We start from the raw sequence: 10,670 nt of genomic DNA on the forward strand, positions 1-10,670 counted from the left end.
TAAACATTTTGTATTTATTTAATTGTATAAAGAATAAAAAATGAATCAACTGATTCACTTGAGGGACTAGCTTATATCTCATTTGACACTTTCAATTGATGTGAATCTTCCAACCATGTATTTCAGAACTCTAACAGACAAAGCCAATTAGGGAAAGAATACACAACTTAAAGCTCATCTAAATTTAAGCAAATAACTGACTTCCAAGGGTGACAATAGCAGTACCATCACCCATAATCGTCGTCAATGTCATCTCTGTCTCAAGAATCCGATGAAGTTCTACACCGACGACATCCATCGTCGGTCGTCTACTTCCTGTTAAACTCAAGCACTGAAGAGTTAGTTTTATTAATGCTGTCATCCCTTCTGTAGTGAGACTTCCAGCTAATCGCCGATCAATGAGATCACCGGAATTAAGATGTTCCTTCACCTAGCATGAATTAAAAGGAATTAAAAGCTAGACAATTACTACTCAATAAGAATGCTTAGTTATAAGAATGAATTCTATATTAGACTAGATTACCCATTGGATCAAGCTTGCATTTGTGTCTATAAAGTTCAATTGAGCAGCAATTTGGCCAGTTACAAGCTCCAGAAGGAACACTCCAAAACTATATACATCACTGGCTCCAGAGAATGTTCTATCTTCTTTGATTCTGCGGAAATAACAATCGAAACTGATGAGAATAATTTCCGGAGCTAGGAATTTGAAAAATTGGTCAGGCAGGTCAGTGTACTCTGGATCTCGGAAAATATTTTGGTGGTGAGATCCTTCAGATGTACCAACATCTTCGATGTTTTGGATGAACCGGATTATGCCTGCATCTGCCACCTTTGCGATGAAGTTCTCGTCGACTAACACATTGGATGTTTTGAAGTTTCTGTGCACTAATGGTGGTACTATACTGTGCAAATGAGAAAGACCTGAAATTAAGCATGGTTAAATATTTTCTTATGAAGAAAGTTAATCAGAGTACTCAATATTCAAGTTTAATCTTTGAATATTTATTTCACCTTTAGCTGCTCCTATTGCTACTGAAAGCCTTTGTTTGAATTCCAACTTTATCTTTAATTCTTTATCAGTATCTGTCCAAATGTAATTTGTTACTGCATGCATTGACATTAGCACTTGCTAGAATCTTGTCAGTAAAAATAGAATGAGATTTGTTCTTACCATAAAGATGATCAGAGAGGCTCCCGTTCGGCAGATATTCGAAGACTAGCATTTGTAAACCACCCTCCTGGCAATAACCGATGAGAGAAACAAGATTGCGATGCGATATAACAGACAGACAATTAACCTGCTCGGCACATGATAAAATGTAAAAATTTATTTGCAACATCATTTAGTTGTGTAGCTCTAAGAAATGCATGTTTTAGCAACCTCTTTGACAAATTCCTGATGTAATGTTCCGACACGCCTTTTAATCGCTACAACGGTACCATCACATAGCAAACCTTTATAAACCAAACCAAAACTCCCATGACCGACGAGATTGCACTCGTTAAACTTCTTTGTAGCTTGTTCTAATTCTTCAAGCGTAAAAATCCTCGGTCTTGCTTCATTGCCATCCCTCAATGGGCGAGTGCCGTTCGAAGGAACTCTACATCCTGTATTCAGCTCCCCTATCAGAAATTGCAAAACTATTATTATATACTCGGTGGTGGTGGTTCGGAAACAATTTAACATGTAGAATTTATTTGTACCTAAAGCTGAAGGAGGATCCGATGAGCCGGTCTCGGAATTCTTGTTCCCTGAGTTCAAGAAATGGTGTTTATAAGACCAAACAAGTGCAGTGGCTACCACTGTAAATGCAACACCAGCTGCAATGCCTCCAAGGATTACTGCAAATAAGATTGACATCTGAAAAGGATTGGACTTAATCTGAGAATCATAAACATTGAATCTGCAAGAACAAAACAAACTACATAATAAAATGCTATACAAACATGCACATTATGTTTTGCCAAAAAAAAAAAGAAAAAGATAAAGCTTGAAGATCTAAAAAGTACCTCAAAGTATTTCTGCAATGATCTGTGAAAGAAAGACATTGAATCTGAAATAAGAAAGCAAAGATTGAAACAAAAGTTGAAGATCTACAAACATTCCAGCAACCTCCAGCAATGGCACTGGATCCAGTGAATAAATATATGAAGTATATACAAAGTTAGCCAATTAGCAATCCAACTGGCAAGATCTCTAGATCCAGTGAAAACAATAGAAAGAGTAAGAAAAAGGTTCTTATGAATACCAGTCAAATGATAATCAAATAAATGCAAAAAACAACAAAGAAGCCAACTTGTCAAGCATCAGACAAGTACTATAAAAAAAAATAATAATAATAATAATGGCAGAACAAGCACAACCAAATGGAAATTCTCAAACTTAAGGATGAAAAACAACACAAATGTGTGTACCAATTGCAAACACAGCTGAGATCTTCAGTGTCCCACATGACAACTGGCCAAATGAAATCTTAATATCAAGTAGTGTCCTCAGTGTCTGGAATCTGAGAAACAGTGGCCAGAAACAAAGGGGAGTGGGAGAGTGGGCCTTGGTTTACTTGGTGGTAAAAATGTGGGTGATTTTTCCAGCAGGAAGTGGACAGAAGCCATTATTGAACTTGGGGAAGTGAGACTATACTATATATCAAGAAAATTAAAGTCAGGATTTTATAAAAGTTGGTAAACAGAGACCTCTTCCACTGCCCACATGATCTCTGTTTGTCTTTTTTATCTTTCCTTATTTCAGAAAATAAAAATAATAATATGATTGTCAAGAGAATGAGTTACTGTTGTAACCATTTCATATTCAACCAAAAACATTCCTGGTTATTTGCAGCAGTGACTATTTAACATGTAACACCATGACTGATTGACATGTATATATATATATATATATATATCTTTTGAGAGAAAGAGAGAGAGAGAATGGAGAGGTTGAGAGGGATGAGAGCTGGAAAAGGGAACTGTGAAACTGGGCAAGAAAAGTAGTTGCTGAAATGGAACTATGGAATCTGAGTTGCTGAAAAGTGTTTTCAAATGCTTCTCAGTTTATTGTTTGACTGATCAATCACTGACTTTTTTTTTTTTTAAAATTATTTACAAAATATGATAAGTTTGTGTCAGTTTCATGCATAAGAGTGAAAGAGTGAAGTAAGTTCAACTGATATCTAATATCATCTTGTATATATTTTATATTTCAATTTTAAGTCTTTTATGTAATAAACACATACGCAAAAAAATTTATTCAATAATAATAATAATAATTGCACTGCATTTATATAGATATGTTTGGGCCATCAACTATGTCATTAGTATTGTTTTTTTAAATAAATAAAGTAAGTCTATTAACAAACAATAAAAAGACTATAGTAAGATACATAATAAATTAACTGTTAAATCAAAGATGAAATTAAACAACATGATTGTAAAATATATTACCACCCGTGGTTTGTTCATTTTTTTTATAAATATTTATGTTTTTTAACACATGCATATGACTATTTTCATAATTATTTAATAAATTTAACAAGGTTGTACATACTACATATTAACCATATTAGACACCAGTGAGATATCGGCAAAATGCGGATCCGAATCAGAATCCGATAAGTATAGATCCAAAATCTATTTCAATGATTTTATCGGATCCTCGTAAAGATCCGTATCTTATGAACCATATCGGGTTATCGGGTTATCGGGTATGTACCCGACCCGTTTACTGGAATGACCTTCCTTTTTTTCCTTTTTTTCTTTCTGGTGAAAAAGTAGACTGTAGCTTCCTCATCTGCAAGCAAATCCTCTTCGATCGCAAGAGCAAACCCTAGATTCACAGTTGGGGTTTTGCAAACGATTCATGCCTTCTAGCCTTTGATCGTAGCTTCAAGTCTTCTTCTTTGCATTTCGATCTCCTGAGAGTGTAGCATAGCTGAGGATGTACGGTGGATCCAGCGATGGAGAGGGTGGTGGCCATGATGTCGCGTCGGCTGCCGCCACCGCGCCGCAGAAGAAGATCCCGCCGGCTTCTTCCATGCCGTGGGTGCGGAATCTCCGTAGGTACATTGGTACTGGTGCCGGCCTTGGCTCCGAAGCCCTAATGGGTTGGTCCTTGTTTCTCCTTCTTGGATTTATTCTGCATTTTTTTGCTTATCTTTGTTAGTTTGGTTTTAAATGTGTGATTTTTATTGCCTTGTTAGAATCGTCTGTAAATTTCTTTGTTTGCTAAGTTTTGGTGATCAAGACGGGAGCTGGGTTCGGCTTATTGTCTTTGGAATTATTACTATGCTTGTTTGGCTTTTGCTGCTTTGAAGTTATGAATTTCTTCAACGATTGAGGCAGTTAACAATGTGGAGAACTGTTATGAACAAATCTGAAATGGCAGTACCAGATAGTTTCGTTGGCATCTTATTTAGGTTAAAATTGGTCCCCTGCTGATATTAAATTTGCAAACTTGCATACTTTTATTTATGTTGTTTCTACATAGTTATCCTCAATATGTTTAATGTTTATAATTCATAATGGTTCCTATATGATGGCATTTAAACAAATTCTGCTGAAGGTCTTGCTCCACAAACGAGAACCAATCCTATTGAATTTGACCTGGGTAGCAGGTTATCAGTCTTAATGGAAGAGTTTGTAGCGACTAAAATTTGGCAAGAGTACCAATGCAGGGTTCTGCTTTCCTTTTTATTATTTAACTGTTGTAACTAGTTCTCTGTTCTAACTTTATTTTATGTTTGGAAACAACTCTGTCAATCAATGATAACATCTATAAGATTGGTTACTTTCTTTTATAATCTATGTTCTTATATGCCCAGTAAATTTTCTTGTCAAAGACTTTTTCCTTTTACATTGAGATGTTGTTGGTGAAAAAAATAAAAATTCAGAACTTTCATTGTTTTATGCTTATGGGCATTTTCTTGCAGAGCTAGAGACTAAAAGAATTTTGCTTGAGATTTTTAAAGACCGACAGCAAAAAAATGCTGAAGCAGGGTCCATTCCTAGTTTTTACAAAAAGGCGAGCAACTTACTTCAACACTTGTGTGGTTGAACTTTTAATTATTGTTTGGGTGTGTTTGCTTATCATGGTTGATATTCACAGAGTTTGGCATGTGATGACTTCATGACCTTTGTTTCTTTAGTTCTTAATATTATTTGATGGTCATATCTTCTCCTCTTGTATGCAGAAACCTGAAGAAGGATCCATCAGTCATAGGGTTCAAAGGTTGGCAAAGTACCGATTTTTGAAGGTCTTGTCATATCCATTTTATATTTTTCAAACCATGGCATGTTTTTTGAAGAATTTTTAGTGTTGAGTATATTTAGTCGTTTTTAGTCTTACATTATCCCACTTTGGTGTTTTTATACTTCCCTTTCCTGTCACTCATATATATTCTTGTTGAAACTTTTGAGCGCTTTGATTGAAATATATCTGTAACCATGCAGAAGCAGTCAGATCTCCTACTTAATGCAGATGATCTTGATGCCATGTGGGTTTGTCTGAGAGAAAACTGTGTGATTGATGATGCTACTGGTGCTGAGAAGGTATTAACTAAGGGCAATTTGTGTGATGCAATACATTAATTTGTTGTTTTTCATCAAGGAAAGGTTGCAATTTATTCACACATTTTGCTTCTTGCAGATGAACTATGAAGACTTCTGCCATATTGCATCTGTTTGCACAGAGCAAATTGGCCCAAAATGTAGGCGATTTTTCAGTCCTTCAAATTTTATGAAGTTTGAGAAAGATGAAGCTGGGAGAATAGCTATCCTGCCATTCTATCTTTACGTGATGCGGACAGTGAGTTTGTTTCTTTTAGGATGACGTTACTTGGTGTACTTTTATATTATGGAGAGAAGCTGCTTGAATAATTTCAATTTGCTTGTCATATTATAGAAGCTATTCCCTTTATGAGTTTATCCTCTCTTAGTGATAAATGTTCAGTTTCGTTGTTTGCAATTGTTAGGGTTGACTTTCCGCATGAGCTGAACTTTCATTTTGGGCCATATGCACCATTGTTGTTGACTGTATTTTTCAATCAAGTATCAAAATGTTTGTTAATGTAACAAAAGTTCAATTTTAATTGTGTGGAAATTCAAACTTAGACACTGAGATATCTGTATATATGAGGGATCTCTTATTCTTGGTTTGTTTATCTGATAATTCAATTGCGGCACAAGAAACGATGAAGTTTTTTTTTGCTCATCATTTCCTGTCTTTCTTTATGATCTTGCGATGGATGGCTGATCTAGATTAGATTTAGCTCAATCATTTGTCTGATGATGGTTCTACTTTGCTGAATCACCATCCACATTGGAACATTGCTTAACATCTTTTCCCTGTGGAACAATAGTATATCAAAGCTTGTCCGGGAACTTTTTTATCTTGATAACATTTTCAGTTGTGAGTGTGTAATTTTAATTTTTAGTAAATCTGCAGAGCTGCATAAATAATACATGCAACAAATCTTGAATGTTCTTTTAATTACTGTTTTTGTGTTCATTCAGGTTTCTCTTACTCAGGCTAGGATTGATATGAGTGAGCTTGATGAGGATTCTGATGGTTTCCTTCAGTCCCATGTAAAGTTATTAATTTCTTTTATGTATTAATGCCCATTTCTCGATGTTTCTGCTTCTTGGGTCGCTATATCAAATTCTATCCTATCAGAACCTTCTGGTTTATGGGAAGGTAGAGCACTGTAGTTTTTTCTCATTTTGTCATCCTGGGGTTCTTCAGGAAATGGAGGCCTACATCAGGGGGCTTATTCCTAACCTTGCTCAACTTCGTGATATGCCCCCGGCGTTCATTCAGATGTACTGCCGAATAGCTGCACACAAGTTCTTTTTCTTCTGTGATCCTCATAGGCGAGGTTTGTGAGAGCAACTATTAAAAATCTTTCTGCAGTTAACTGACTCTGGCTATGAGATCTTTTTTTTTTGTTAAATTTGGCTATGAGATCTTTTTTTTTTGTTAAAGTAAGCCTTGTGACAAAACTTCTCCAATGACAGGGAAAGCATGCATCAAGAAGGTGCTGCTCAGTAATTGCCTCCAGGAGCTTATGGAACTGCATCAGGTGGTTTATTGGCTGAGTGCCTTTGTGCATTCTTACTGCTATTTTTGCTGTTTCATCTGATTTGAAAGATGCTCTAATAATGGCCTTGATAATAGTCTCTTTCTTCTGTTTTGGCTTTACTATGCCTTGCATAAGTTGGCGTAATTAATATACATCATTTTGTAGTGATACACGAAAGCTTGATGTGCAGAGATAACTCCAAGAATGTAAATTTCTCGCTGAACAGTTCTTGGTGTTGAGCATTGTATAGCTTTACGATGTTGAATACATGTGTTGAATCTTCAACCTTAAGCACATGGCTGTTGCAACTCTAATAATCTATTAAACTTTCTTTCATTGCAACATCTTTGTAATGTTCAAACTCGTGCAGGATTTAATTTAATGGTGTTTTAAATTGTTATTACGCTTATGTAACCAAGCTATTCAAATTTGTCTTCCTACATGACAACCTCTCTTAATTAACTCTCATAGTTAGAGAAGGCAAGAACCAGATTTGGTCCCCTTAGTTTATGACACTAGGGATCTCTCTCTATTAGACCTGTGTGGCATTTGTCTTGGGACTGACTCTTTATTATGATTCTAAAATTTTCAGGAAAGTGAGGAAGAAGCTACTGACACGGAGCAGGCAGAAAATTGGTTCTCTTTGACTTCTGCTCAGCGGATATGTGGTAAACTGTAGAATTGTTGGTGTCTGGTTTCTAGAAAATCACTGTCAGATATATATATATATTTAAATTTTTTGGTATTTGACTGATAAATCAATGGATATTGGTCTGCAGATATGTTTCTTGCTCTAGATAAAGATATGAATGGGACATTGAGTAAGCAAGAACTTAAAGAATATGCTGATGGAACCTTAACTGAAATCTTCGTTGAGAGGGGTATGACCTGGCACTTCATCGAAACCCTACACAGCTCATTTCTTAAATTAGTTTTTTCATGTTTCTCTTTTTTAAGCATGATAGTGTCATCACTTCAGGTGGTGCCTTACTATTCTTCTTGATATTCCATTGGTTTTGCTGGTAGTTCACATGAAGCACATCCTTCCTTTTGGAGCTAAATTTTTTTTTTTTTGGGTTAATTACTTTCTCAGCATTCGATGAACATGTACGCCGTGGTAAGCATGGTGGGGGTAATGCTCGAGAAATGGACTTTGAAAGTTTTCTTGACTTTGTCTTGGCTTTGGAGAACAAAGACACTCCTGAAGGATTGACGTACTTATTCCGGTGCCTTGATCTTCAGGGAAGAGGCTTCCTTACAACAGCTGACATCCACACTCTTTTCAGGTTCTTTTCAAATCACTGGCTGGATAAATGGCTTCGTTCCTAAACATCTAGGTCTTACCTGGCTTTCTGCTGATTTTGAGGCACTGGTGTATACTATATGACTATATTCTATAACATGTTGGGCACACAAGATTAGTCATATATTTAAGTATTAACTATTGCAAAATGCATATGATGCTGAATATATTTGTCTGTTCGTTTTAGGATCGATGTTTTATTTGCTACTACTGCATTTAGTTATTTTTAATTTGTGGAAGAAAAGAAGGGTGTCATGCTGAAGCTGAGATGCTCACCCGATACAGTCTTCCCAAATAAAATTTGTAATTTCCTGCTTGCAGTACTGTGAGAAAGTTCTGCAAGTCTCAAATTACAAAACATCATTTTTTTTTTTAATTTTATAAAATATTTGTCTGCATTTAAGTTCACAAATATGTATTTCTTCACTTCATGACAATATGGTTTATGCTTTACACAAATACAAGTGATGAATACTTGTTCCCTGAAAAGGTACAATATTGTTTTTACCTTTTCTCTGATATCCATCATGTAATGACAACCCAATTGATGCAATTTTCTATGTTAACAGAGATGTCCACCAAAAATGGATAGAGGGTGGAAACTATGAGCTATGTATTGAAGACGTCCGTGATGAAATCTGGGATATGGTCAAACCGGCTGACCCGCTAAGAATAACCCTTGCTGATCTTCTTGCCTGCAAGCAAGGTGGCACTGTTGCCAGCATGCTTATCGATGTCCGAGGCTTCTGGGCTCATGACAACAGGGAAAATCTTCTGCAAGAAGAGGAGGAGCCCGAGGAAGAGTGATCACTTCAGTAAAATCATTATATGTTCATCAAAGATGAAGCACCACCTTTTGGAGGAGCTGAGTTATACAAAATGTGTATCTTAAACCAAAAAGGATAAAGAAAAAAAGAACCTGTAGCTGTTGTTGTGATGAGATTGTTGTTTCTTTCTATGTATCAACCTGATGCTTTTTCTGTCAAAGAAAAGGTTGTTCTGATTTGATGAAATATCATGTGCTTCACATTTTTATTAATCAGATGATTTGATGGTGTCGTACATTATTCGTCGACATCTGACAACTCTTTCTCAACCTTACATTATCAGAATCAAGAGTGTTGATGGATTGGATGAGTTGTGAATCTTGTGATGAAAATCTCCAGGATGTCAAAGCTTAAGCTAATTTCAAAAGAATGGTGTCAATTTGCAGATGGATTAGTTGCGCAAAGGAGAATCTCTCCAAGTAGTTGACAAAAAGATGGACCTGAATTTTACATGTTTCCGGTTTTCAAGCCTGTTTTTAATTTGTTATGTTTTTCTATTTTCTGAATCTGTTCTGATATCAGTCAAACTCTGCTGTAGTTCTGTATAAAATAAATAAATAAATAATATATATATATATATATATTTTTTTTTTCTTCAGTAGATTATCAATGATGGAATGTTCTAACTGTTTTCACTCAGGAAAGTATGAAAGTGGAAATCATTCACTTCATTACTGCAATACTTTGCAATGAAACTCCAAAGCATACATGCAAATGGTCCATATTTACAGCTATTTGCACCTGAACCTCCAGAGAAGAAGAATCAAACTGCCTTTGATATGCAGTAATTAATGCAGGGACATTACTCTATTAGTAAGTCCTCCCAAACTTCCGCCGATAAACACCACAAGGACCGGCGGAGAGTGGCCGAGCATGCTTACCCGGTAGTGTCCTCTCTATCTCCCTTCCTTTAGGCTCTTCGTCGAGCTCATAAACTGCAGACCACCTCTGGTCTCTGTGAAGCCAACCTTGTCACAATTTCCATCCTCTTTTGATTCTTTACAGAACACTTAATTAAGCTCAGGTTCTATACTTCTATGTATAGGCATGCAAAGGTGAACATATAACACTTTTTCTTTTACTATTATTTTATTTGAATTGATATTCATTATATAGTGAAGATTTAATTAAAAAAAAAACCATGCTTAAGTTGATGGTATAGCAAGAGAAGGCAAAGATGAGATATTTCTCAAGAATCTTTTGAGATAATTGTAGCTAAATTGTTATCATTAGTAGATAATATATACAGTGTTTGAGAGCTCATCCTGTCATCCACATCTGATTCATGGCCATCAAACATGATAGGATTCCATCTTCTAATGCTTAGAAGATCACAATACTAATGGGAGGAGAATGTCAACTATGATCAGATTAGAGGCTAGGAATTCAAAGATGATGAAATGAAATAAAAAGATGTTTACAAATTTAACTGGGACAAAGATAAGAAGATTGAAGAAAAGCTAC

The 10,670-nt window shown here is 35.7% G+C and overlaps 2 protein-coding genes and 1 non-coding gene across 6 annotated transcripts; 2 read left to right on the plus strand and 1 right to left on the minus strand.

The window, feature by feature from the left end:
• Positions 1 to 64: 64 nt before the first annotated feature.
• LOC120283871 (proline-rich receptor-like protein kinase PERK3) lies at positions 65 to 2,541 on the minus strand. Of its 4 annotated transcripts, none has more exons than XM_039290640.1 (9): positions 2,419 to 2,541; positions 2,014 to 2,057; positions 1,708 to 1,864; positions 1,385 to 1,626; positions 1,175 to 1,301; positions 1,015 to 1,086; positions 738 to 924; positions 524 to 656; positions 65 to 430 (listed from the first exon to the last, which is right to left on the minus strand). In XM_039290640.1, the coding sequence occupies exons 2-9, from the start codon at positions 2,050 to 2,052 to the stop codon at positions 185 to 187; spliced, it is 1,203 nt and encodes a 400-aa protein (XP_039146574.1). In that variant the 5' UTR covers positions 2,053 to 2,057; positions 2,419 to 2,541; the 3' UTR covers positions 65 to 184. The 4 variants fall into 4 exon arrangements, with proteins under 4 accessions (XP_039146574.1, XP_039146577.1, XP_039146575.1 ...); XM_039290643.1 differs by having other exon boundaries at positions 1,708 to 1,907; positions 2,419 to 2,512; XM_039290641.1 differs by lacking the exon at positions 2,419 to 2,541 and having other exon boundaries at positions 1,385 to 1,611; positions 2,014 to 2,409.
• Positions 2,542 to 3,768: 1,227 nt separating this feature from the next.
• On the plus strand, positions 3,769 to 9,464 carry LOC120249984 (probable serine/threonine-protein phosphatase 2A regulatory subunit B'' subunit TON2). Its single transcript, XM_039258706.1, has 12 exons — positions 3,769 to 4,103; positions 4,929 to 5,020; positions 5,190 to 5,252; positions 5,449 to 5,547; positions 5,645 to 5,803; positions 6,511 to 6,582; positions 6,740 to 6,872; positions 7,012 to 7,076; positions 7,669 to 7,744; positions 7,856 to 7,957; positions 8,170 to 8,362; positions 8,949 to 9,464. Exons 1-12 carry the CDS (start codon positions 3,938 to 3,940, stop codon positions 9,184 to 9,186), a joined length of 1,458 nt encoding a protein of 485 aa, XP_039114640.1. The 5' UTR covers positions 3,769 to 3,937; the 3' UTR covers positions 9,187 to 9,464.
• LOC120250989 lies at positions 8,627 to 8,744 on the plus strand. Its single transcript, XR_005533314.1, has one exon. It is a non-coding gene; the product is annotated as a small nucleolar RNA snoR104 (small nucleolar RNA).
• Positions 9,465 to 10,670: the final 1,206 nt, after the last annotated feature.

This window comes from Dioscorea cayenensis, chromosome 19, assembly GCF_009730915.1.
Source record: "Dioscorea cayenensis subsp. rotundata cultivar TDr96_F1 chromosome 19, TDr96_F1_v2_PseudoChromosome.rev07_lg8_w22 25.fasta, whole genome shotgun sequence".
Taxonomy (NCBI): Eukaryota; Viridiplantae; Streptophyta; class Magnoliopsida; order Dioscoreales; family Dioscoreaceae; genus Dioscorea; species Dioscorea cayenensis.

Coding starts and splice junctions, on each gene's coding strand:
- LOC120283871 (XM_039290640.1), bottom strand. CDS start 2,052: ATGTCTTTCTTTCACAGATCATTGCAGAAATACTTTGAG. Junction 925..1,014: donor AGCAATAGGAGCAGCTAAAG/GTGAAATAAATA, acceptor GCTTAATTTCAG/GTCTTTCTCATTTGCACAGT. Junction 657..737: donor AATATTTTCCGAGATCCAGA/GTACACTGACCT, acceptor TTATTTCCGCAG/AATCAAAGAAGATAGAACAT.
- LOC120249984 (XM_039258706.1), top strand. CDS start 3,938: ATGTACGGTGGATCCAGCGATGGAGAGGGTGGTGGCCATGATGTCGCG. Junction 5,253..5,448: donor CAAAGTACCGATTTTTGAAG/GTCTTGTCATAT, acceptor GTAACCATGCAG/AAGCAGTCAGATCTCCTACT. Junction 5,804..6,510: donor ATCTTTACGTGATGCGGACA/GTGAGTTTGTTT, acceptor GTGTTCATTCAG/GTTTCTCTTACTCAGGCTAG.